This window comes from Zonotrichia albicollis, chromosome 8, assembly GCF_047830755.1.
Source record: "Zonotrichia albicollis isolate bZonAlb1 chromosome 8, bZonAlb1.hap1, whole genome shotgun sequence".
In the NCBI taxonomy this organism is placed as follows: Eukaryota; Metazoa; Chordata; class Aves; order Passeriformes; family Passerellidae; genus Zonotrichia; species Zonotrichia albicollis.
This window is the reverse complement of record NC_133826.1, coordinates 2065001-2089665: the sequence shown is the minus strand read 5'-3', so window position 1 is coordinate 2089665 and position 24665 is coordinate 2065001. Positions and strand designations below refer to the sequence as shown.

Here is a 24665-nt window from a genome sequence, read left to right as displayed (position 1 = left end):
TAATTTCCTGATTACAATTTTAATTTGTGTTGATGACAAGATTCTTGGCTTTTAAAGCTTTAAGGGGCTGTAGAGTGGCTGTGCTTTATAGGTTATATTTCTGTTATTTACCAAATATTCTATATATTTCTATATATCTATATATATCAATATATCTATATATCTATGTCTATATATATCTCTATAATCTATATATATCTCTATAATCTATATATATCTATATCTATCTATTTTTTTTTCTGTTATTTCTATATATTGGTTATATTTCTGTCCCAGGAGCACAAAATCCTGGAAGGGTTTGGGTTGGAAGGGACCAGATAGAACTGCTTAAAATTTTTATTGGCCATACATCAATTTATAAACAGGGGAGGTCCCAGGGGTGGGTACAATCTTTAACCAACTGGGAGAAGCTGGGGGTGGAACACAGGCAGGGAATACAATGTTTAAACCAAGAGGGGATTGCAGGGGAGGAGAACAACTTCAACAAACCAATGGGGCCTCGAAGGATACAAAAACTGGGGAAGTTTCTGGAGAAAGGGGCAGGCTTGGGGAGGGATTGGTGTTCGGTGGGAGGAGGAACAGGGAAAGGGAAAGGTCTTTGGGGACATGGACACCTAGGGCAAAACCAACAATCCAGGGGGGAAGGAGCAACCATAGAGAATAAAATATGCCATAACAGTACAGAATACTGTAAAACTGCCTGCTAGGACTGAATTACAGTCAGAACCTCCCACCAGAACAGGAGCGAGCAGCAGCAGTGGGAGCAGGCAGCTGCTGTTTGTGCCGTTCTCACGGAAACATCCCCGTGCTTACATTCCTCACAAGGGAGCGGGGTCACGGCAGAGCAGCTACCTGCCTGGGCTGACCCTGGAGCAAGCATTCCCTCATGCTCCTGGAGAGCTGCAGAGCATCCACCTGCCTTGGCTGAGCCCAGAGCAAACATCTCCTCCTGGCCCTGGAGGGCTGCAGAGCATCCACCTGCCTTGGCTGACCCTGGAGCAAACATTCCCTCCTGTCCAGGGCTGGAGAGCTGCAGAGGATCCACCTGCCTTCACTGAGCCCTTCTCCTGCAAATCAAACATCCCCTTCTGGCCCTGGAGGGCTGCAGAGGATCCACTGCCTTAGCTGACCCTGGAGCAAACATTCCCTCATGCTCCTGGAGAGCTGCAGAACATCTACCTGCCTTGGCTGACCCTGAAGCAAGCATTCCCTCCTGGCCTTGGAGAGCTGCAGAGGATCCACCTGCCTTGGCTGAACCCTTCTCCTGCAAATCAAACATCCCCTCCTGATCCTGGAGAGCTGCAGAGGATCCACCTGCCTTGGCTGAACCCTTCTCCTCCAGAGCAAACATTCCCTCCTGGCCAGGCCTGGAGAGCTGCAGAGGATCCACCTGCCTTCACTGAGCCCTTCTCATGCAAATCAAACATCCCCTCCTCGCCAGGATCCTGCAGAGGATCCACCTGCCTTGGCTGAACCCTTCTCCTGCAAATCAAACATCCCCTCCTGATCCTGGAGGGCTGCAGAGGATCCACTGCCTTGGCTGAACCCAGAGCAAGCATTCCCTCCTGGCCAGGCCTGGAGAGCTGCAGAGCATCTACCTGCCTTCACTGAGCCCTTCTCCTGCAAATCAAACATCCCCTTCTGATCCTGGAGGGCTGCAGAGCATCTACCTGCCTTGGCTGACCCTGGAGCAAACAATTCCCTTCTGGCCCTGGAGAGCTGCAGAGGATCCACCTGCCTTGGCTGACCCTGGAGCAAACATCCCCTCCTGGCCCTGGAGGGCTGCAGAGATCCACCTGCCTTCACTGAGCCCTTCTCCTGCAAATCAAACATCCCCTCCTGCTCCTGGAGAGCTGCAGAGCATCCACTTGCCTTGGCTGACCCTGGAGCAAACATTCCCTCCTGGCCAGGCCTGGAGAGCTGCAGAACATCTACCTGCCTTGGCTGAGCCCTTCTCCTGCAAATCAAGCATCCCCTCCTGGCCCTGGAGAGCTGCAAAGGATCTACCTGCCTTCACTGAGCCCTTCTCATGCAAATCAAACATCCCCTCCTGATCCTGGAGAGCTGCAGAAGATCCACCTGCCTGGGCTGACCCTGAAGCAAGCATGCCCTCCTGGCCAGGCCTGGGGAGCTGCAGAACATCTACCTGCCTTGGCTGAACCCTTCTCCTGCAAATCAAACATCCCCTTCTGGCCCTGGAGAGCTGCAGAGCATCCACCTGCCTTGGCTGAGCCTGGAGCAAGCATCCCCTCCTGATCCTGGAGAGCTGCAGAGCATCTACCTGCCTTGGCTGACCCCTTCTCCTCCAGAGCAAACATTCCCTTCTGGCCAGGCCTGGAGAGCTGCAGAGCATCCACCTGCCTTGGCTGACCCTGGAGCAAACATCCCCTCCTGCCCCTGGAGGGCTGCAGAGGATCCATCTGCCTTGGCTGAGCCCAGAGCAAACATTCCCTTCTGGCCTTGGAGAGCTGCAGAGGATCCACCTGCCTTCACTGAACCCTTCTCCTGCAAATCAAACATTCCCTCCTGCCCCTGGAGGGCTGCAGAGGATCCACCTGCCTTCACTGAACCCTTCTCCTGCAAATCAAACATTCCCTCCTGCCCCTGGAGAGCTGCAGAGGATCCACCTGCCTTGGCTGACCCTGGAGCAAACATTCCCTCATGCTCCTGGAGAGCTGCAGAGCATCTACCTGCCTTCACTGAACCCTTCTCCTGCAAATCAAACATTCCCTTCTGGCCAGGCCTGGAGAGCTGCAGACGATCCACCTGCCTTCACTGAGCCCTTCTCCTGCAAATCAGACATTCCCTCCTGCTCCTGGAGAGCTGCAGAGGATCCACCTTCCTTCACTGAGCCCTTCTCCTGCAAATCAAACATCCCCTCCTGGCCCTGGAGAGCTGCAGAGGATCCACCTTCCTTCACTGAGCCCTTCTCCTGCAAATCAAACATTCCCTCATGCTCCTGGAGGGCTGCAGAGGATCCACTGCCTTGGCTGACCCTGGAGCAAGCATCCCCTCCTGGCCAGGCCTGGAGAGCTGCAAAGGATCTACCTGCCTTGGCTGAACCCTTCTCCTCCAGAGCAAACATTCCCTTCTGGCCAGGCCTGGAGAGCTGCAGAGGATCCACCTGCCTTCACTGAGCCCTTCTCCTGTAAATCAAACATCCCCTCCTGGCCAGGCCTGGAGAGCTGCAGAGGATCCACCTGCCTTCACTGAGCCCTTCTCCTGTAAATCAAACATCCCCTCCTGGCCAGGCCTGGAGAGCTGCAGAGGATCCACCTGCCTTCACTGAGCCCTTCTCCTGCAAATCAAACATCCCCTCCTGCTCCTGGAGAGCTGCTTGGAGCCCTGGGGTCAGAGCTGTCGTTCCCATTGCTTCCTGACCCTTCTGCCCTGCGCTGTGGGGAGTGAAACTGGGAACAGCAGCACAATGGGAGCTCTGTTCCTTCTTTTCCACCAGACCTGAGTGCTGGGAGATGCTGGAGGTGAAGTTTAGAGAGGTGCCTGGCTTAGCAAGCAGAGAAATCGCAGTGTAGCACACAGATATTTACAGCTGTTTAATGGAAAGGAGTACACATTTCCCTGGGTGTGTTTTATCTTTGTAAATCCTCACGAGCAGTGTTTGTGTGAGAAATGCTTTCACTGAAACACTGCCCAGCCCCAGCTCCACAGGTGAAGCTCTCAGCCCTGCCAGGAGCCCACAAGAACCAGAACTTTCCTGGAAGAGCCCTTTGCACAAACCTGGCAGTGTTTGCAGCCCCTGTGGGAGCTGGTGTTAAAATCTTTACCGGATTTCTGTGCTTAAATCAGGCTTTATTTTAAATCTCCCTTACATTCTCATCAGTTTTTATATGAGATCTCATCATTATCTCCCTAAGACCTGTTCAGTAGGGGCTGTTTTCCTCTCAAAGTTTCAGGGGAATCATGTGGAATCATCTGATACACAGATGACTTTCAGAAGAGCGTGCAGAGCTGTTTGAAATCCAACTTCCTGCTACCTAATCATCATAGAAAACTTGCAGTGGTGCTCTTGTAAAATAATACAGGAAATCAAAAGGGCAAATATGTCCCTCTTTTGCTGAGTGGGACAGAAACAATGTTTTGGAATCTTCAGTGGCACAGCACTGCCAGAAGTGTACAGAAAGTGTCTTCTCAGTCTCTGGTGTCTGAGGCAGAACCATCTCGTGTTGTTTGAGAGGTGTCCACACTCAGATCCCCTGCCTGGCTGGAATTTTGGGCCCATCTTGCATTTCAGAAACCCCATCCTTATCACACCTTATTTGAGGACGTGTGGTGGCTGCAGAAATGCTGCCATATTTTATTGATGCAGTATTTGACAGCTGTTAAACAGTGAAACCAGAGATTGGTGCTCTCCTGACTAAAAGGTGTGCACCTGATACCCCTCACAGAGAACCCAATTAACCTTTAGGCTCCATAGATTGAATTACCAAACTGGCAGCTCCACTCATCTGCTGGGAATCAGCTGCAATTAAACTTTCAGACAAAGCTGCTTGATTATTTTGCTTGCAGAAATCATCTTTGCACTCCTGTGTATGGGATTTGTCCAGCTAAAATATTGTAAATATCCAGGTTATTACTCCTGGTTTTTCTTTGGGATGGTGAATGCTCAGCTCTGCTTTCTCATCCCTGAATGACAATAATTTGTGGGGTTTTTGGGGGATGTGCACCTTGGTTTTTTGGGAATAGCTGTAGCAAACTCCTCTTAGACTTGCTCTTGGCCACCCCTCCTCTCTCCCCATTAATTAGTGGGAGCAATTAACACTCTGGGGGTTGATTCTCTGTTGAGCAGCTGTGCAGTCATTGACAGAGGATACTTTCCAGGGGGTGCTCTGGCCACAGTTATCTGCTGGGTGATAGAATATCCATTATTAAGGGTGAAAATCCATTAAAGTGAACTTGAGCAGGGCACCAAAGCAGCTGTTGGGTTTTGGGGCAGCACTGTGCCCTCAGTAAGTTTGGTGATGTGATGCTGCCAGTGTTCCTGGTCCATGTGGCATTTTAGCTATGCCAGTTGTACTTCAGAGAAATGGAGAGGGTTTTGCTGTTTAATGAGCTGTGATGTTATTTGTCTTTATCAATAGACAGTTACAGGACAGCCTTTTGTGTTTATGTCACCCCAGAGAATGAAAAGCGAATTAATCAAATTCAGCAAGCCAGTTTTTTATAGGAGATTAAAACATTGCTGCTGCAATGTGTAACCAACTCCTTTAAAAACAAATATTTGATAGCGTTTCTATGGTGAAATTTTCTGTTTGTTGGGAAAGATTTTGGTTTTGTTTGAAATGAGGATGAATTTATCCACTTGCTTGGTTTGGGGACTTATTTATGTGCTGTTATTTGTACTCTTCCCTTGCAGGAAATCCATGACTTGTTTAAAGATTATGAAATCAAGTACTGTTATGTGGACAGGAATAAAAGAACAGGTGAGAACTTCAAACTTCCATAAATTTCAATTCTGTGAGGGACATCAAGTGCTGTGTGTGCCATCATGGATTGTCTGTCATCCCTCAGTGCCTTTTTTGTCACCTGCTACTGAAGCCAGTGAAAGCTGGACACTTTGTGGTGTTGATGTGATTTTTGGTCCCCTCTGGTCTCTCTCAGGAGCATTTCCTCAGTGAGTGTCCCTGCATGGCAGTGTGTGAAATGCCTGTGGACTGAAAAGCACAAAAAAAGATCTGTTAACCCCAAAGGCAGAGCTTGTGGATGTCATCAAAGAGATTGCATGGAATCTGTGATCTGTGTATTCCACTTCAGTGGAATATTTAATTTAGCAAAGAACAGTCTGCTAGTAGAATATTTAATTTAGTAAAGAACAGTCTGCTGGTAGAATATTTAATTTGGTAAAGAACAGTCTGCTAGTAGAATATTTAGTTTTGTTCCCCAGATACAGAACTGTGTTGGGTTCCAAGGAGTGAAGTTGTGAGCATCACAGCATAGTCACTGAGTTAATTTGAGTTAATCACTTCTCATGATGTTCAGTTGAGATTTTAGGTATTATCTATAATAGATATATTTATTTGTTGGATCTTTGGGGTGAATCTGTGGTTCCAGGGGAGGGAGAGATCTGCTAGTAGAATATTTAATCTAGTAAAGAACAGTCTGCTAGTAGAATATTTAATCTAGTAAAGAACAGTCTGCTAGTAGAATATTTAATCTAGTAAAGAACAGCCTGCTAGTAGAATATTTAATTTTGTTCCCCAGATACAGAATTGGTTGGGTTCCAGGTAGTGAAGTTGTGAGCATCACAGCACAGTCACTGAGTTAATTACTGCTCATGATGTTCAATTGAGATTTTAGGTATTATCTATAATAGATATATCTATTTGTTGGATCTTAGGGGTGAATCTGTGGTTCCAGGGGAGGGAGAGGTCTGCTAGTAGAATATTTAATTTAGTAAAGAACAGCCTGCTGGTAGAATATTTCATTTTGTTCCCCAGATACAGAATTGGTTGGGTTCCAGGTAGTGAAGTTGTGAGCATCACAGCACAGTCACTGAGTTAATCACTGCTCATGATGTTCAGTTGAGATTTTCAGTATTGTCTATAGTAAATACCTTTAGCTGTTGGATCTCTGGGTGAATCTGTGGTTCCAGGGGAGGGAGAGGTCTGTTAGTAGAATATTTAATCTAGTAAAGAACAGCCTGCTGGTAGAACATTTCATTTTGTTCCCCAGATACAGAATTGGTTGGGTTCCTAGTGAAGTTGTGAGCATCACAGCACAGTCACTGAGTTAATTGCTCATGATGTTCAATTGAGATTTTCAGTATTGTCTATAATAAATACATTAACCTGTTGGATCTGTGGGTGAATCTGTGGTTCCAGGGGAGGGAGAGATCTGCTAGTAGAATATTTAATCTAGTAAAGAACAGTCTGCTGGTAGAATATTTAATTTAGTAAAGAACAGCCTGCTGGTAGAATATTTCATTTTGTTCCCCAGATACAGAATTGGGTGGGTTCCAGGTAGTCAAGTTGTGAGCATCACAGCATAGTCACTGAGTTAATCACTGCTCATGATGTTCAAGTGAGATTTTAGGTATTATCTATAATAGATATATTTATTTGTTGGATCTGTGGGGTCAGTCTGTGGTTCCAGGGGAGGGAGAGATCTGCTAGTATAATATTTAATTTAGTAAAGAACAGCCTGCTAGTAGAACATTTCATTTTGTTCCCCAGATTGGGTTCCAAGTAGTGAAGTTGTGAGCATCACAGCACAGTCACTGAGATAATCACTGCTCATGATGTTCAGCTGAGATTTTCAGCATTGTCCATAATAAATACCTTTAGCTGTTGGATCTGTGGGTGAATGGTGTTCCAGGGCAGGGAAGGTGTGGCTGAGCCCAGCTGGGCTGGCTGATGTCCCCTGCTCTCTCCTGCAGCGTTTGTGACGCTGCTGAACGGGGAGCAGGCTCAGAGCGCCATCAGGAGGTTCCACCAGCACTGCCTGTGTGGCAAGGAGATCTCAGTGCAGCTGCAGCCCACGGATGCCCTGCTGTGCATCACCAACCTGCCCCTGTCCCTGGGCATCGAGGAGTTTGAGGAGCTGGTGCGTGCCTATGGCAACGTGGAGCGCTGCTTCCTGGTGTACAGCGAGCTCACGGGCCGCTCCAAGGGCTACGGCTTCGTGGAGTACATGAAGAAGGACTCTGCTGCCAAGGCCAGGCTGGAGCTCCTGGGCAAGCAGCTGGAGGACAGCACTCTGTTTGCACAGTGGATGGATGTGAACCAGCTCACCACAAACCTCATTCACTCCAAGTGCCTTTGTGTGGATAAACTGCAAAAAGACTGCGCTGATTCCAAGGAGCTGCTCCAGGCTTTCTCCCTGAAGTACAAGCCTGTCTTCTGCCAGGTAGGCTGGCTTCCTGTCTGATGGAGAACCAGGGCTGGGCTTGCAGCATTGCCTCTCTTCACTCTTGCTGTCTTCCAGTTTATTTTTCCTATTTATTTTCCTATTTTTCTTATTTATTTTTATTTTCCTATTATTTTTTCTGTCAACTGTTGTGCCATCTGCACAGGGGTGGGAGCAGTGATGCTGATCTGCTCTGGGTGTGCAGTGTGTCCATGTTCTCTGGGAATTTTGGGAATTCTGCAGGATATCACTCCAGCAGTGATGCTGATCTGCTCTAGGAATGCAGTGTATCCATGTTCTCTGGGAATTCTGGGAATTCTGCAGGATAGCACTCCAGCAGTGATGCTGAACTGCTCTGGGTGTGCAGTGTGTCCATGTTCTCTGGGAATTCTGCAGGATATCACTCCAGCAGTGATGCTGATCTGCTCTGGGTGAGCAGTGTGTCCATGTTCTCTGGGAATTTTGGGAATTCTGCAGGATAGCACTCCAGCAGTGATGCTGAACTGCTCTAGGAGTGCTGTTCTCTGGGAATTCTGCAGGATATCACTCCAGCAGTGATGCTGAACTGCTCTGGGTGAGCAGTGTGTCCATGTTCTTTGGGAATTGTGGGAATTCTGCAGGATAGCACTCCAGCAGTGATGCTGAACTGCTCTAGGAATGCAGTGTGTCCATGTTTTCTGGGAATTCTGGGAATTCTGCAGGATATCATTCCTGCAGTGATGCTGAACTGCTCTAGGAATGCAGTGTATCCATGTTCTCTGGGAATTCTGGGAATTCTGCAGGATATTGCTCCAGCAGTGATGCTGAGCTGCTCTGGGTGAGCAGTATATCCATATTCTCTGGGAATTCTGCAGGATATCACTCCAGCAGTGATGCTGAACTGCTCTAGGAGTGCAGTGTGTCCATGTTCTTTGGGAATTCTGGGAATTCTGCAGGATATCATTCCTGCAGTGATGCTGAACTGCTCTAGGAATGCAGTGTGTCCATGTTCTCTGGGAATTCTGCAGGATATTACTCCAGCAGTGATGCTGAACTGCTCTGGGTGAGCAGTATATCCATATTCTCTGGGAATTTTGGGAATTCTGCAGGATAGCACTCCAGCAGTGATGCTGAACTGCTCTGGGAGTGCAGTGTGTCCATGTTCTCTGGGAATTCTGCAGGATAGCACTCCAGCAGTGATGCTGATCTGCTCTAGGAATGCAGTGTATCCATGTTTTCTGGGAATTTTGGGAATTCTGCAGGATAGCACTCCAGCAGTGATGCTGAACTGCTCTAGGAATGCAGTGTGTCCATGTTTTCTGGGAATTCTGCAGGATAGCACTCCAGCAGTGATGCTGAACTGCTCTGGGTGAGCAGTGTGTCCATGTTCTCTGGGAATTCTGCAGGATAGCACTCCAGCAGTGATGCTGATCTGCTCTAGGAATGCAGTGTATCCATGTTTTCTGGGAATTTTGGGAATTCTGCAGGATAGCACTCCAGCAGTGATGGTGAACTGCTCTGGGTGTGCAGTGTGTCCATGTTCTCTGGGAATTGTGGGAATTCTGCAGGATAGCACTCCAGCAGTGATGCTGAACTGCTCTGGGTGAGCAGTGTGTCCATGTTCTTTGGGAATTTTGGGAATTCTGCAGGATAGCACTCCAGCAGTGATGCTGATCTGCTCTGGGTGTGCAGTGTGTCCATGTTCTCTGGGAATTTTGGGAATTCTGCAGGATATCACTCCAGCAGTGATGCTGAACTGCTCTGGGTGTGCAGTGTATCCATGTTCTCTGGGAATTCTGCAGGATAGCACTCCAGCAGTGATGCTGAACTGCTCTAGGAATGCAGTGTGTCCATGTTCTCTGGGAATTCTGCAGGATAGCACTCCAGCAGTGATGCTGAACTGCTCTGGCTGTGCAGTGTGTCCATGTTCTCTGGGAATTTTGGGAATTCTGCAGGATATCACTCCAGCAGTGATGCTGCTCTGCTCTGGGTGTTTAGTGTGTCCATGTTCTCTGGGAATTTTGGGAATTCTGCAGGATAGCACTCCAGTGAAATACCAGCAGAATGTTTGGAAGACATCCCCTTGTGTCATACTTATGTCCCCTTGTGTCATTACTGAAAATAGTTTGATCTTTAAGAGCTTTTCAAGTAAATATTGCTGAAGGTTTTGCTGCTCCAAGAAGGCCAGAGTGGATGAATACCACAAGTGCAACAGTTCAGATGATGCAAAATAAATCATATAATTAATATATGAGTATTTAACATGATTTTCCCTAACTGAGGAAGGTTCTTGGCTGTTGTCAGGGATAGAAGCTGTCAGATAATCTGGGGTTGTTATCAGCTCCCCCAACAATTTTTCACCATCCTTTAAAAATTCTGAGCTTCAAAGAACAACAGATTTCTTGGGGAAAGATGGGTTTCACTGACTGGCGGTTGGAAGCACTCAAAAATTGACTTTTTACCTTTTAAATCATAATAAATCTTGGGTAATACTTGGTGTGGGCAAGGAGAGTGTCTGCATTACATCAGTTCCTATAAAATACAGGAGGGTGGAGGTAGGAAAAGAAATAGTTGAGATTTGATAGGTGAAAAAGGGAAGAGAATGGTCGCTAATTAATTAGGGGTTTATGAGTGAGACAGCCTGAAAATTGAGGGCAAACAAAGGAGGAGGAGCCAAGAAAAGGTGAACAAAACAAAAGGGGTGGATGTGATTGGTAGAGACAGAAAAACTGAGAGACCAGGGAAGCAGAAACCTCAGTTGGGGGGAATTCCTATAGAGAATGACTGAGAAAAGTTTTGGTTTTTTTCTGGAGAACTTTAATGCAGCTCTTGTGGTGCTGCCATGCCTTAGTTCTGCTGGGAGCTCATGCAGTATTTCATCACAATCCTTTGCCCAAAATTCTTACCTGAACTCATGAAACAAATTCTGGATTTCTTCATCTTATTCCAAAGTTACCTCTTTTTTTAAAAATCATTGTGATTTCTCCTCTACTGACAACAGAAATATTCTGTCAGGAGGAGCTGAAGCTAAATACTTGCACATGGATATTGGGAAAAATGTGTTTTGTCTTTTGTTTCAACAAAATGGACCAGAAAACCTCATTGCTTTCTTCTGTCAACTTTGAATTGTCACTAAAAGGTCTCCAGCCTGATTTGGATAGGAATAAATAGCTTTTTTTCAGTAGCTCTTTACTTGGGAAGTTGAAAAGTTCCTGAATCTTTACAGGAATATTGGTGGCTGCACTTGGAATGTGTTAAGGGAGATTTTAACTGTGTTTCACTGCAGCTGAAACTAAAATACAAATGTTCCATAGCTTCAAACCCTTCTTTTCAGCAGCACCTCAGGTCTTTGCTGAACTGGTATCAAAATCAAATAGGAAAATAGAATGTGTTTATGTATGAAATATCTGTTCTGCAGAGCTGTAAAGCCCTGACCTCCCTCTTTTTCTTCCAGATATTTCACATTTCTATTTCAGTTGTCAGGGGAAGTTTGTGGGGCTGAGCTTGTTTTTATCCAGTGCAATCTGGAGGAGGTTTTGTCTCTTCCACACCAGAGCTGGGATCAGTTTATCATCCCCATTCATCTGAGGACTGGAGATTTTTGCCTAAGCTTCATCCCTCCCTTCCCAGCCTGTTTTTTTGTTTGATTTAAATCTGCTCATTCTCTCCCAAAGTCTGCACACAAAGGCCAGGGCAGTGTTTGCCACGTCAGCCCTTTTCCAGTCTGCTTGATTGATCAGTCTGGCATCTTCTCTTGGCATCCCCCACAGGCACAGCCTTGCCCTGCTCCCAAAATGCACCAGATCCTGCTGCATTGTTGCATTGTTGCATGTTTCAGCAGCTGTCCTGCACCCTGGTGAGCTGTTTGGTTTTTGGCTGTTTGGAGGGCCTGGAAAGGCCCGAAGTGGCCTTGGGGCAGCCCGCGTATCAAAGGACGAGAAGAGGCTTCAGTTCTTCTTTCGGTTTTTATGTTTATTAATTGTTTATCTAAAAGATTTTCTTTCAGCCCGACAGAGCTCTGCTCAGCAGCCAGCCATGAGCACACTGTGCTGCCCTCCGGGCAGTCACCTATCTTTATACCCATGGTTACGTGTACAATATTTATCATTTTTCTCCAATACCTTTCACCCTTATTGCCCGGTGCACTTTTAGTAACAACCAATCTCAAAGTGCCACCATCACCACAGAAGATGGAGGAGAAGAAGAAGAAGAAGAAGGACAGGACACGCCCCAATTCCTCCATCTTACTTCTCTAAACCCCCCTGTACAGAAATCCTAAACCCTGTGTCTCACTCTCTAATTAACCAATCCCTTCACCATTCACCCCGGTGAAACCCTCCTGTCCTCATACAGGTGTCGTCTCCTGTGTAGGATCAAAGTCCAGCCACCAGACACTTCTGGAACATTCCAGGACTCCCGAACCCCCCAAGGGTGATCTTGGTGGCTCAGTACCTCAGGACTGAGATGCTGAGATCCCACAGTGAGCAGTACTTGGAATATGGCAGCCTGAAAAAAATGAAGAAGAACGAGTTTATAATTACCCTGCAAAACCAAACTGGCTGCAGCATCCAGCTGGATTTACAGTTTGCTGCTCATTGCTGCTTTGCTGTTTGAGTGTGTGATGGATGCATTCCATGCTGAGGTGGGAATGGAGGAGATAATGGAAGGAAGGAGCAGATAACATGGAGAGATAACCATGAGTCTGCAAACATGAATGCCAGGTAGATGAAGGTGTGACTTCCAACTTATTTCCAGTGTTTATAGAAAACAACCTCATCGTTTGGGGGAAATGCTGACCTTGGTTGTGTCAGCTGTGCAGGATCTTGTAGGGGACAGGTGCAATATTGCAGGGCAGCTGCTGGAATTCCCATTTTCCACAAGATTTGTTGTTGCTGGAATTCCCATTTTCCATGGGGTGCTAGGACCCGTTATTGCTGGACTTGCCATTTCCCTGGCTCTGGAGCTGCTCCATTGCAGGAATTCCCATTCCCTGCCTCTGGAGCTGTTTTTACTCCTGCAATTCCCCTTCCCTGCCTCTGGAGCTGTTCCCTTGTTGGAATTCCCATTTCCCTGGGCTCTGGGGGCTGTTACTGCTGGAATTCCCATTTTCCATGGGCTCTGGAACTGTTTTACTCCTGCAATTCCCATTTCCCTGGGCTCTGGGAGCTGTTTTACTCCTGCAATTCCCATTTCCCTGGGATCTGGAGCTGTTTTATTGCTGCAATTCCCATTTCCCTGCCTCTGGAGCTGTTTTATTGCAGGAATTCCCATTCCCTGACTCTGGGAGCTGTTTTACTCCTGCAATTCCCATTCCCTGACTCTGGAGCTGTTCCTTTGCTGCAATTCCCATTCCCTGACTCTGGGAGCTGTTTTACTCCTGCAATTCCCCTTCCCTGCCTCTGGAGCTGTTCCTTTGCTGCAATTCCCATTTCCCATGGGCTCTGGAGCTGTTCCTTTACTGGAATTCCCATTCCCTGCCTCTGGATCTGTTTTATTGCTGCAATTCCCATTTTCCATGGGCTCTGGAGCTGTTTTATTGCAGGGATTCCCATTTCCCTGCCTCTGGAGCTGTTCCTTTACTGGAATTCCCATTTTCCATGGGCTCTGGAGCTGTTTTACTCCTGCAATTCCCCTTCCTTGGCTTTGGAGCTGTTTTATTGCTGCAATTCCCATTCCCTGCCTCTGGAGCTGTTCCTTTGCTGCAATTCCCATTTTCCATGGGCTCTGGAGCTGCTCCCTTGCTGGAATTCCCATTCCCTGCCTCTGGAGCTGTTTTTACTCCTGGAATTCCCATTCCCTGCCTCTGGAGCTATGCCTTTACTGGAATTCCCATTCCCTGACTCTGGGAGCTGTTTTACTCCTGCAATTCCCATTTTCCATGGGCTCTGGAGCTGTTTTACTGCTGCAATTCCCCTTCCCTGGCTGCAGAGCTGCTCCCTTGCTGCAATTCCCATTTTCCTGCCTCTGGAGCTGTTCCCTTGTTGGAATTCCCATTCCCTGCCTCTGGAGCTGTTCCTTTGTTGGAATCCCCATTTCCCTACCTCTGGAGCTGTTCCCTTGTTGGAATTCCCATTTCCCTGGGCTCTGGAGCTGTTTTATTGCTGGAATTCCCATTTTCCATGGGCTCAGGAGCTGCTCCCTTGCTGCAATTCCCATTCCCTGACTCTGGAGCTGTTTTACTCCTGCAATTCCCATTCCCTGGGCTCTGGAGCTGTTCCCTTGTTGGAATTCCCATTTTCCATGGGCTCTGGAGCTGTTTTACTGCTGCAATTCCCCTTCCCTGGGCTCTGGAGCTGCTCCCTTGCTGCAATTCCCATTTCCCTGCCTCTGGATCTGTTTTACTGCTGCAACTCCCATTCCCTGCCTCTGGAGCTGTTTTACTCCTGCAATTCCCATTCCCTGCCTCTGGAGCTGTTTTACTCCTGCAATTCCCATTTCCCATGGGCTCTGGAGCTGTTTTACTGCTGCAATTCCCATTTCCCATGGGCTCTGGAGCTGTTTTACTGCTGCAATTCCCCTTCCCTGGCTCCGGAGCTGTTCCCTTGCAGTTTGCCCAGGACGAGGAGGGCGGCAGCGGGGACTTTGCGGTGCTGGAGTACGAGAGCGCGGAGCAGGCGGAGAGCGTGCGGGGCGCCATGGACGGCGCCACCATCCACGGCAGGAGGCTCCACGTGTCCTTCTGTGCCCCTGGAGCCCCGGGCAGGAGCACCCTGGCAGCCCTGATAGCAGCACAGAGGATGGTGAGATCCCTGGGAAGGCTTTTGGGATGGGCTTCTCATGCCTGAGCTGGGAGAAGGAGCCGGGCTTGGGGAGCGTTTGGGGTTTATCAGAGCCAGCTTGGAGCAGCTGGGACAGTGGGAGGTGTCCCTGCCATGGCAGGATGGGGTGGGATATAAGGTCCTTGCCAAGCCAAAACAGTCTGGGATTCTGTGGGTCAGCATTGTTGGAGCCCTGCCCATGGTAAAGGGTTTTAACCAAGGAATTCTGTGATTCTGTGGGTCAGCACTGTTGGGTCCCTGCCCATGGTAAAGGGCTTTAACCAACCCAAACCATTCTGGAATTCTGTGATTTTGTAAAGTCATCGCTTCCTGCTCATGGTAAAGGGCTGTACCCAACCCAAACCATTCTGGAATTCTGTGAAGTCAGTGCTGTTGGAGCCCTGCCCATGGTAAAGGGCTTTAACCAACTCAGACCAGTCTGGAATTCTGGAATTCTGTGAAGTCAGCATTGTTGGGTCCCTGCCCATGGTAAAGGGCTTTAAGCAACCCAAACCAAACCAGTCTGGAATTCTGTGACTCCATGGGTCAGTGCTGTTGGAGCCCTGCCCATGGTAAACGACTTTAACCAACCCAAACCAAACCAGTCTGGAATTCTGTGATTCCATGGGTCAGTGCTGTTGGATCCCTGCTCATGGTAAAGGGCTTTAACCAACCCAAACCATTCTGGAATTCTGGGATTTGATGGGTCAGCACTGTTGGGTCCCTGCCCATGGTAAAGGGCTGTAACCAACCCAACCCAAACCAGTCTGGAATTCTGTGATTCTGTGAAGTCAGCACTTCCTGCCCATGGTAGTAAAGGGCAGTAAAAAAACCTGCCATGGTTGGTAAAGGGCTTTTACCAACCCAAACCATTCTGAAATTCTGTGATTCCATGGGATAAGCACTGTTGGAGCCCTGCCCATGGTAAAGGGCTTTAACCAACCCAGACCAGTCTGGAATTCTGTGAAGTCAGTGCTGTTGGAGCCCTGCCCATGGTAAAGAGCTTTAACCAACCCAAACCAAACCATTCTGGAATTCTGTGATTTTGTGGGGTCAGTGCTTTTGGATCCCTGCCCATGGTAAAGAGCTTTAACCAACCCAAACCAGTCTGGAATTCTGGAATTCTGTGAAGTCAGTGCTGTTGGATCCCTGCCCATTGTAGAGGGCTTTAACCAACCCAAACCAGTGTAGAATTCTGTGATTCCATGGGTCAGTGCTGTTGGAGCCCTGCTCATGGTAAAGGGCTGTAACCAACCCAAACCAGTCTGGAATTCTGTGATTCCATGGGTCAGCACTGTTGGGTCTTTGCCCATGGTAAAGGGCTTTAACCAACCCAAACCAGTCTGGAATTCTGTGATTCCATGGGATAAGCACTGTTGGGTCCCTCCCATGGTAAAGGGCTGTAACCAACCCAAACCAGTCTGGAATTCCATATAATCAGCCCAGTTCAGCCTCTTTCCCAAGCAAAGATGTCCAGGAAGAGGATTAATAAATATCCATAAAATCCCACAAAGTTGCACCCACATAGCTCTGGGATTTATTAAATGTAATCTCCTGTAAGAGAAATCATCCCAGCTCAAAACAAGAGTGACTGGGAATGAGTCACTGGACGAGCTAAAACTTGGTTTCAAACACAGAGGCAAGAATTTGTCAGCTTTAAGATAAATTTCAAGGCAGGAGAATCAGGTTCATTTCATGCTCGAGGTGGAAGAAAGCTCTTTACACCCACGTGTCTTATCCCATTATTTCCTAGGAAATTGGATGTGATCAGTGTTACATGGAGAGGCATCCCTTATTCTCCTCTGCTGATAACTCTGGGGTTAAAGGAAAAAAAAGAAATGTGCTTGAAGTTTTGTTGGAATCGTTTGTTAGGTGTTTCATTTGAGGGGAAAAAAAGCAGGAAACAGGGAAGGAAATGGGTTTTTGTCATATGAAATCTGTACATTGCCATTGGAGTTGGAGGGATTTGAATGTATTTGTTGCTTTTTCTTGCTTCTAACACTTTTTCTCTCCTCACTGGAGATGAGGAACAATAGGAAAGGTTTGCTTCCAGAGCCAAATCCAGTGCAGATCATGAAAAGTTTTAATAATCCAGCCATGCTGCAGATGCTGCTGCAGCCCCAGCTGCGTGGCCACGCTGTTAAACCGGGTAAGCTGCTCTGAAATAATGCAAACCCAAACCCTGCTCTCAGTGCTGCAAGGCTTTTGCAGGGTAATTAAGTAGAAATAATATTTAATTTAATTACTGTTTCAGTGTGATTGTGCAGATAATTCACCTTTTATGAAAGAAAAAGCAAGAGGTGCTTTGCTACACTCCTGTGTGTGGGGAAAATTCAGTGTTCCTGCAAATACTGAACAAAGTATGAACTCTGTGGGCTCTGAATATTCACATTAGAAATGGGGTTAGAAAGAAATGTCTTTTACAAGGCTTGGTTAAACTTCAATCTGATTTTAGATCTGAATTTTGCAGCCTGAGTCTTTCTCCTGTTGCCAATGTAAATCTTTATTCTTTTGGCTGCTGCCACAGCTGTGCAGAGTATTTATTACAGCATCAGCCAGAATCATTTCTGTGTTCTAATGAGGATGGGAATAAACATAAACCCCAATTAATCACATTTGAAATGGTGGAAGTGCTCAGATGGGGAGAGCTGAGAGTGTGGCTACAAAGAAACCCAGAAATGGGGTGAAGTGACCACTTCAGGGCAGAAACACTCCAGCTAAATCTGAATTTAAAGCACTTCAGATAAAGCTGAGCCTGCAATCAGCTCAGCAGTGAAACTCTCAGGTGTGGAGGAGCTCTCACATTCTGAAATTTTACATCAAAAGCTTTCATAACCTTTCCCAACCTAAACCAGTCCCTCGTTCCCTTGTGGTGATTTTGTACACTTGAAAATTTTCTGGAAAGCAAATTAAAAAACTGCAGGATAATTCTAAAGACTTTTACTTGGCTAATTGGTAAAATTCACTGATTTCTTGTGTGTTTCTTAAACAGTTCTTGGAGCATCTGCAGGCTTACCTCACCTCATAAATTCAGCAGTTGGGCCACCTTTTTTGCAGTTGAATAAAGTTCATCAGGTATGTGACAAAAAACCTGTCATCGAAAGAGTTATCTGGGGAGAGATTCTAAAATTTTAAGGAATTTAAAGCCAAAATGAAGTGTTCTTGTTGGAGCTCTAAGGAAGGTTATGAGATGGGGAAGCAGGCAGTGCTAACTGTCCAAAATGCAGTTATTTTATCTAAAATTTGCACTTAAAACCTGCCAGTGTAGGCAAAACTTGTTATTTTCTGGCAGAAAATCCTTCTTTAAACAGCTCTCAAGGGGCCTGGCACATCCCTTTCCCTTGGAGCAGCCCATCCACACTCCTGGAGGGATTTTATGGTTTAAAACCAACGAGTTCAGCAGCCTTGGCTTCATTTCCAAGCTCCAGGGACCCAAATGTGCTGCATGTGCCATAAAAACAGAGATTTGCTGATGTTATTTCTTACTGATGAATCCCCCAAATCCTCCTGTAATTCCAGATGGGCACCAGAATTCCCAGAGAGAAAATGGGAAGGATCTTTGGGATGGGTTTGTGCTAGAAACTGAGAGAGGGAAAATGCACCCACAACCAGAATTTCTGCCTTGAGCTCAGCTGCTCTCAGGGGTCAAAAATTGAATTTATTATTCGTGGTAGGGATTTACACAAATACCTACAAGGGACTGGAGTCCATCACTTGGCCTTATTATTTCTGATATTTCAGAAATTTCCATTTTAAAAATAAAATCCTTTCAGCATCAATTATTTCTGCAGCACTTTGGACAAACACAGGCTTAGAGATCTTTGAAAAGACCCAACTAAAATGCAGGAATATTCCCTATGTTAAACATATTGAGCTCTTCTATTTTTTTCTCTAAAAACTGCTAGGTTAATATATTAAATTTAATAAATTCTGCTTCATTTTGCCTTATATAAAATAGACATAATGCAGGAATATTCCCTATGTTAAGTATAAAATGCAGGAATATTCCCTATGTTAAGTATATTGAGCTCTTCTATTTTTTCTCTAAAAACTGCTAGGTTAATATATTAAATTTAATAAATTCTGCTTCATTTTGCCCTATATAAAATAGACATAATGCAGGAATATTCCCTATGTTAAACATATTGAGCTCTTCTATTTTTTCTCTAAAAACTGCTAGGTTAATCTATTAAATTTAATAAATTCTGCTTCATTTTGCCCTATATAAAATAGACATAATGCAGGAATATTCCCTATGTTAAGTATAAAATGCAGGAATATTCCCTATGTTAAGTATATTGAGCTCTTCTATTTTTTCTCTAAAAACTGCTAGGTTAATCTATTAAATTTAATAAATTCTGCTTCATTTTGCCCTATATAAAATAGACATAATGCAGGAATATTCCCTATGTTAAGTATAAAATGCAGGAATATTCCCTATGTTAAACATATTGAGCTCTTCTATTTTTTCTCTAAAAACTGCTAGGTTAATCTATTAAATTTAATAAATTCTGCTTCATTTTGCCCTATATAAAATAGACATAATGCAGGAATATTCCCTATGTTAAGTATATTGAGCTCTTCTATTTTTTCTCTAAAAACTGCTAGGTTAATATATTAAATTTAATAAATTCTGCTTCATTTTGCCCTATATAAAATATACATCATTCTTTGGGTTTTTTTAAACTGAAATTACATTTTCAGTTGGTCTGTTGAAGTTTCTGCTGCTCTCTCTGGCTCTGGGAGTGTTTGGTGCTCCCAGCTGGAGCCAGGGATGTTTTTCCACAATTAACAGTGGGATTGATGATGATCCAAAGGCTTTTCCAGTGGGTTTTGCCTTGGGAGAGCTGCAGCCAAAACAACTCTGTGTTTTCTCTGTCCAGAGATTTTAAAGTTTCATCTCCTTCCCTTCCTGGGAGCTTCCTCTCATTTAATGAGCTCCACACCTGAATTTTAGAAGGATTTGATGATCGAATTTCTCCTCTAAGGCACATTTTTCTCTTCTTGGGTGGTTTGTTTTGGGGTGTTCTCTAAAGCCAGAGGAGCAGATCACTGTTTTATTTATTTGTTTGTTTATTTGTTTATTTATTTATTTTGAAATTCAGTGTTGTCACTGAAAGCCCTCCCCAGCCACGCTGGTTTAGCTCCCTGCATGTCTCAGGTTTCTCTTTTATATTCAGGGCTTTGTGAAGTAACAGAATGAGAATAAATATTTAAAAATAATGATTTAAAAAGGGTTCAACAGAGAGGATTTGAAGGTTATTCACCCAGTAATTGTTCAACTTGAGGTAGCCTTATTTTCAACTTGTTTCTCTTAATTTCTCTTAGTTATAAGTTATCCTGCCCCAAAATAATGCATTTTCAGCTTTCTCAGGGATATTTTCCTCAGACATCCAGCAATTTGTTAAATCTTGATTAATCCAGAGCCTTTCCCCTGAGGATTCTGACCAAACTGATTTTTTCCACTCTTTTATTTCTGAAAGTTTTGCAATAGAAGCACTTTGACTTTGTTGCTGGAGCCAAGTTTAGAAGGACTGGTGACAATAACCAGCCCTGCAAAATCTCCCCTGGAAATCACTGAGACAATGCAAATAGATGCATAACTGATCCAGATATGGCCCATCTTTGTTTGGAAAAACACATTTCTGAGCCCAGAAGAGCATATTTTAGTCCAGAAGATCATATTTCAGTCACGAAGGGTTTTTTCTGTAAGGAATTTAAGCCTGCCACCCAGACACAGCCAAGGCTTGGAAATACTTGGGAGATGTTTTGCTCTCTTCATTCCCTGGGTTTGGTGATTAAAACAATAAAGGGTGAACTTGGCATGATCACAGTGTCCTGTCTGTTTATTTTAGTGCAACACCCTATAGAATAACCTGCATTTTACTGGCACTCCCAGGCCTGTAGCATCAATCATGATGGCTTTTAAGGTTTATTTTAAGCCTCAGAGCTGGCCAGAGCTCACAATGTTGAATATACCCATGACAGAATCTGGAGAGGGTGCCCCAAAGTTCTTAATTCAGTGGCTCAGTTCTGGTGGCAAACTGCTCCAGAATATTCTGAACGAGCAATGTGAATATTTTATAGACTTGCCAATGTGCAGGCACTGTGATTTGTCAGTTTTAATGCCTCTGGGCTAGGATTTCATGGAGATTGTTGTGGGGGGAAACATAGCTGTGTGGAGGAAATGATTGTCCTTAACTCAGAATGTTTAATTCCTTCAAGCAGTGCTGTGTGAAAATGTTGGTGTGGCTGCCAGGTAACCCTTGTTTTACTCTTTTGTCAGAGCTCACTGCTGGGGAGCACGTCCAGCCTGCTGCTGCAGAGCCCTGCTCAGCTGCCCCTGCCCCAGCAGCAGCTGCTCAAGATGGAGAACGTGCAGGCAAACAGTGTAAGGCCACCCCTGCAGCTCTGCCCTCCCTGAGCCCTCCCATCATCCCTAAATAAATCATTTATATAGTTATAAATATATATATAATCAGGTGCCCGTGATTTAAAGTTCCCTTCCAACCCAACCCCTTCATGTTCTGTGATCCTTTCAGTGCAGCTGAAGAGGTTGAGAGTGTGGGAAGTTGAGCAGATAATTGTAATGATTTACACAGTTTTCTCTTCTTCCTTTTAGAAACCAGGTTTGCTGGGAGAGCCTCCAGCCATGCTGCTGCAGACAGTGCTGGGCATAGGGGTGATGCCAGCACTCAGCTCAGGCCTGGCAGCACGAGGAGAAGCTCTCAAGTGTAAATGACATTTCATTTCATCCCACACCTCTAGAAATGCCCAGCCTCACATTCTGCACTGACTTTCTCCCTGTGTAAAAAAAGCAGCTGGTTAAATACTCTGCTAGCTCAGTTATTCCTTTTTGGGTACACTTGGAATGTGCTTTTATTTAGAGGTGACATTTTGTGGGGTTTTGCAAAGCAGGTAAATGGGAGTTGCTGAAGAGGCACCACAAATTTGCTCTTTGCCTTCATTTTATTAAGAAATGAGTTTTAGCAGCCAGTCTGTGACAGGTGTCAATTTGGAATGCAAATTCCTGTGCCACTGATGCCCTCAATATTTATGAGGAAGGATCAGCTGGATCCTGGGGTGCTCCCCTGGAGAGGAGAAGGATCCAGGGAGAGCTCAGGGCCTGAAGGGGCTCCAGGAGAGCTGAGAGGGGCTGGGGACAGGGATGGAGGGACAGGGAATGGATTTAAAAGGGAAAAAGGGGGGATTTAGATGGGATATTGGGAAGGAATTTGTGATTGAGAGGGAGGAATAGAATTGCCAGATTTGCTGTGGCTGCCCCTGGATCCCTGCAGTGTCCCCTGGGGCAGTGGGAGGTGTCCCTGCCATGGAATGGATGATCCTTAAGGTCTCTCCCAGCCTGAACCATTGCAGGATGTTCTGCTCTTGTTTCCTCCACTGCTCCCTGTGTTCTGCAATCCTGGCCCTGCCCTGAGCCATGGCAGTTCCAGGAGCAGGGAAAAGGCATCCAGGGAGGGCAGAAAGCTCCTCCAAATACCCAGATTGTCCTTTTGGAGAACACTTACCAGTTTTCAGTGAAAGAAATTCTTCCCAAAGGCAGCTGAGGTGGGGTTTCCCCCTGTGCTCCCATCCAGCATCCTCCAGGATGTTGTTCCCAGTTTTTCTTTGAAAATGCCAGGAAGCACTAAGAAAGTTATCACAGGGAATGTTTAGAAAAGTCAGAGTTTTATTGAATCAGCTTGAAATGGAGCTGTTTGCCTGTGGGATGGGGAAGGAACAAAAAGCAGTGCAGTAGATCTGGAATTGTTCTCCTCCACCCTTGTTAACCCCACAGCAAACCCTCTGTAATAAATCCCGTGTAACAGCAGAGTTTCTCCATTTATGGCTGCCTGCAGCATCTAACCCAGCTCCCATTCCAGCAGCAGCAGCAGCAGCGGGGATGGGCATGCTGCCATTCTTCCCCAGCCAGCACATGGTGGGACAGGCCCTGCCCGGGCCCAACGCGGCCGCTGCGGACAAAGGCGAGGCAGCTCCGCCCTTGGCTGCGGCCCTGGCCGGGCTGCCCGGGGCGCTGCGGGCCCAGGCTGTGGGGCAGGGCAAGGGCTGCGAGCCGGGCACCGGGGTAAGGGCCGTGTGCACTCACACTGCTCCTCTCCTCCTTCTCCTTCTCCTTCTCCTTCTCCTTCTCCTTCTCCTTCTCCTTCTCCTTCTCCTTTCCTTTCCTTTCCTTGAAATTTCCTTTCCTTTCCTTTCCTTTCCTTTCCTTTCCTTTCCTTTCCTTTCCTTTCCTTTCCTTTCCTTTCCTTTCCTTTCCTTTCCTTTCCTTTCCTTTCCTTTCCTTTCCTTTCCTTTCCTTTCCTTTCCTTTCCTTTCCTTTCCTTTCCTTTCCTTTCCTTTCCTTTCCTTTCCTTTCCTTTCCTTTCCTTTCCTTTCCTTTCCTTTCCTTTCCTTTCCTTTCCCCCTTTTTCCTTTCCCCCTTTTTCCTTTCCCCCTTTTTCCTTTCCCCCTTTTTCCTTTCCCCCTTTTTCCTTTCCCCCTTTTTCCTTTCCCCCTTTTTCCTTTCCCCCTTTTTCCTTTCCCCCTTTTTCCTTTCCCCCTTTTTCCTTTCCCCCTTTTTCCTTTCCCCCTTTTTCCTTTCCCCCTTTTTCCTTTCCCCCTTTTTCCTTTCCCCCTTTTTCCTTTCCCCCTTTTTCCTTTCCCCCTTTTTCCTTTCCCCCTTTTCCTTTCCCCCTTTTCCTTTCCCCCTTTTTCCTTTCCCCCTTTTTCCTTTCCCCCTTTTTCCTTTCCCCCTTTTTCCTTTCCCCCTTTTTCCTTTCCCCCTTTTTCCTTTCCCCCTTTTTCCTTTCCCCTTTTTCCTTTCCCCTTTTTATCTTCTCTTTCTTTCCTCCTCTTTCTCCTTCCTTCCTTTCCTCCCTCCCTCCTTTCCTTTAACCCCTCCTGTATCCCCCCTGTACAATTCCCTTCATTTTCACCCCTCCTGTGTCCTCCCCGTACAATTCCCATTATTTTAACCCCTCCTGTGCCCCCTCTGTACAATTCCCTTTATTTTAACCCTTCCTGTATCCCCCCTGTTCAATTCCCTTTATTTTAACCCCTCCTGTGCCCCCCCTGTTCAATTCCCTTTATTTTAACCCCTCCTGTGTCCCCCCTGTACAATTCCCTTTATTTTAATTTTCCACTTTCAATTACCAGTTTTTTAAAATATTATTTATTCCCTCGAAGGTGAGGTGTGAAAGGATGATGGAATGGGATTTAGGTGGGCTCATTCTTTCAGAATTTTTTGTGCCCTTAAGAAAGTGTACCTTTTTAATATATAAATCTAAAATAATTTATAACAACAATAATAATATATAGTATATATTATTTTCTTATAAAACAATAAATTATAATTTTAATATACATCAATACTTCAACATTTTGGGGAAACATGGGCTTAATTCATGATTGTCCTGACATTTGGCCTTCATTTCCTTGTGTCTCCAAGTGAAAAGAGTTGATTTTGTCTTGGCCTTGTACTTGATGTTCACTCCCTGCATCTGGAATTGCTCGAGTGATTATTATTCCTTCACTTGCATATAAAGATTTTCTTTGGTTTGTTTGTTTTGTAATGTCCTTTAGGAACTTGCAGTCTGAAGAGAAACATTCCTACAAAAAACTATTTGGAAGAAAAAAGTGTAGGCAGATTGCTGAAATAAAATGGAACTTGTGAAGGATTGACTTCAAAAGTTTAATTTTATTTCAAAAGGGTTTTTTTTCATAGGACTAAGCTTTTCCCAAGACCCTGCTAGGCTGCTTGACCTTATTTCTGACCAATTTTATATGAATTTAATGCAAACTGTCCATTTTTCAGACTCCCTTGAAGAAACAGACTTCTCTGCTTGGGGAGCCCCCAAAGGAAATCCGCCTGAGCACCAACCCCTACTTGAATTTGGCAAGTGTTTTGCCTGGCATCTGTCTGCCAGGTAAGCAAACATTCCAGGGATTTCATTGCACATTTCCACAGCCAGGGCATGGCAAATATTAATCTTGCTTGCCTGGTAAATCCAGTGCCCACAGCATTTATCCTCAAGGGAATCTTGTAGTGTGTCTCAAAACTGCAAA

General features: G+C 45.7%; 1 protein-coding gene across 3 annotated transcripts in view; it reads left to right on the top strand.

Annotated features, from left to right (window-relative positions):
• Nucleotides 1-24665, top strand: part of RAVER2 (ribonucleoprotein, PTB binding 2) — a 38564-nt gene that overhangs the window by 6679 nt on the left and 7220 nt on the right. The window contains exons 2-10 of one of the 3 annotated variants that reach the window (XM_074545623.1): nt 5375-5441; nt 7394-7863; nt 14391-14582; nt 16623-16749; nt 17593-17675; nt 20887-20991; nt 21223-21334; nt 22460-22686; nt 24415-24526. In XM_074545623.1, the coding sequence (XP_074401724.1) occupies nt 5375-5441; nt 7394-7863; nt 14391-14582; nt 16623-16749; nt 17593-17675; nt 20887-20991; nt 21223-21334; nt 22460-22686; nt 24415-24526 (1495 nt within the window). The remainder of the gene's footprint in view (nt 1-5374; nt 5442-7393; nt 7864-14390; nt 14583-16622; nt 16750-17592; nt 17676-20886; nt 20992-21222; nt 21335-22459; nt 22687-24414; nt 24527-24665) is intronic. The other 2 variants (XM_074545625.1, XM_074545624.1) reach the window with 2 other exon arrangements.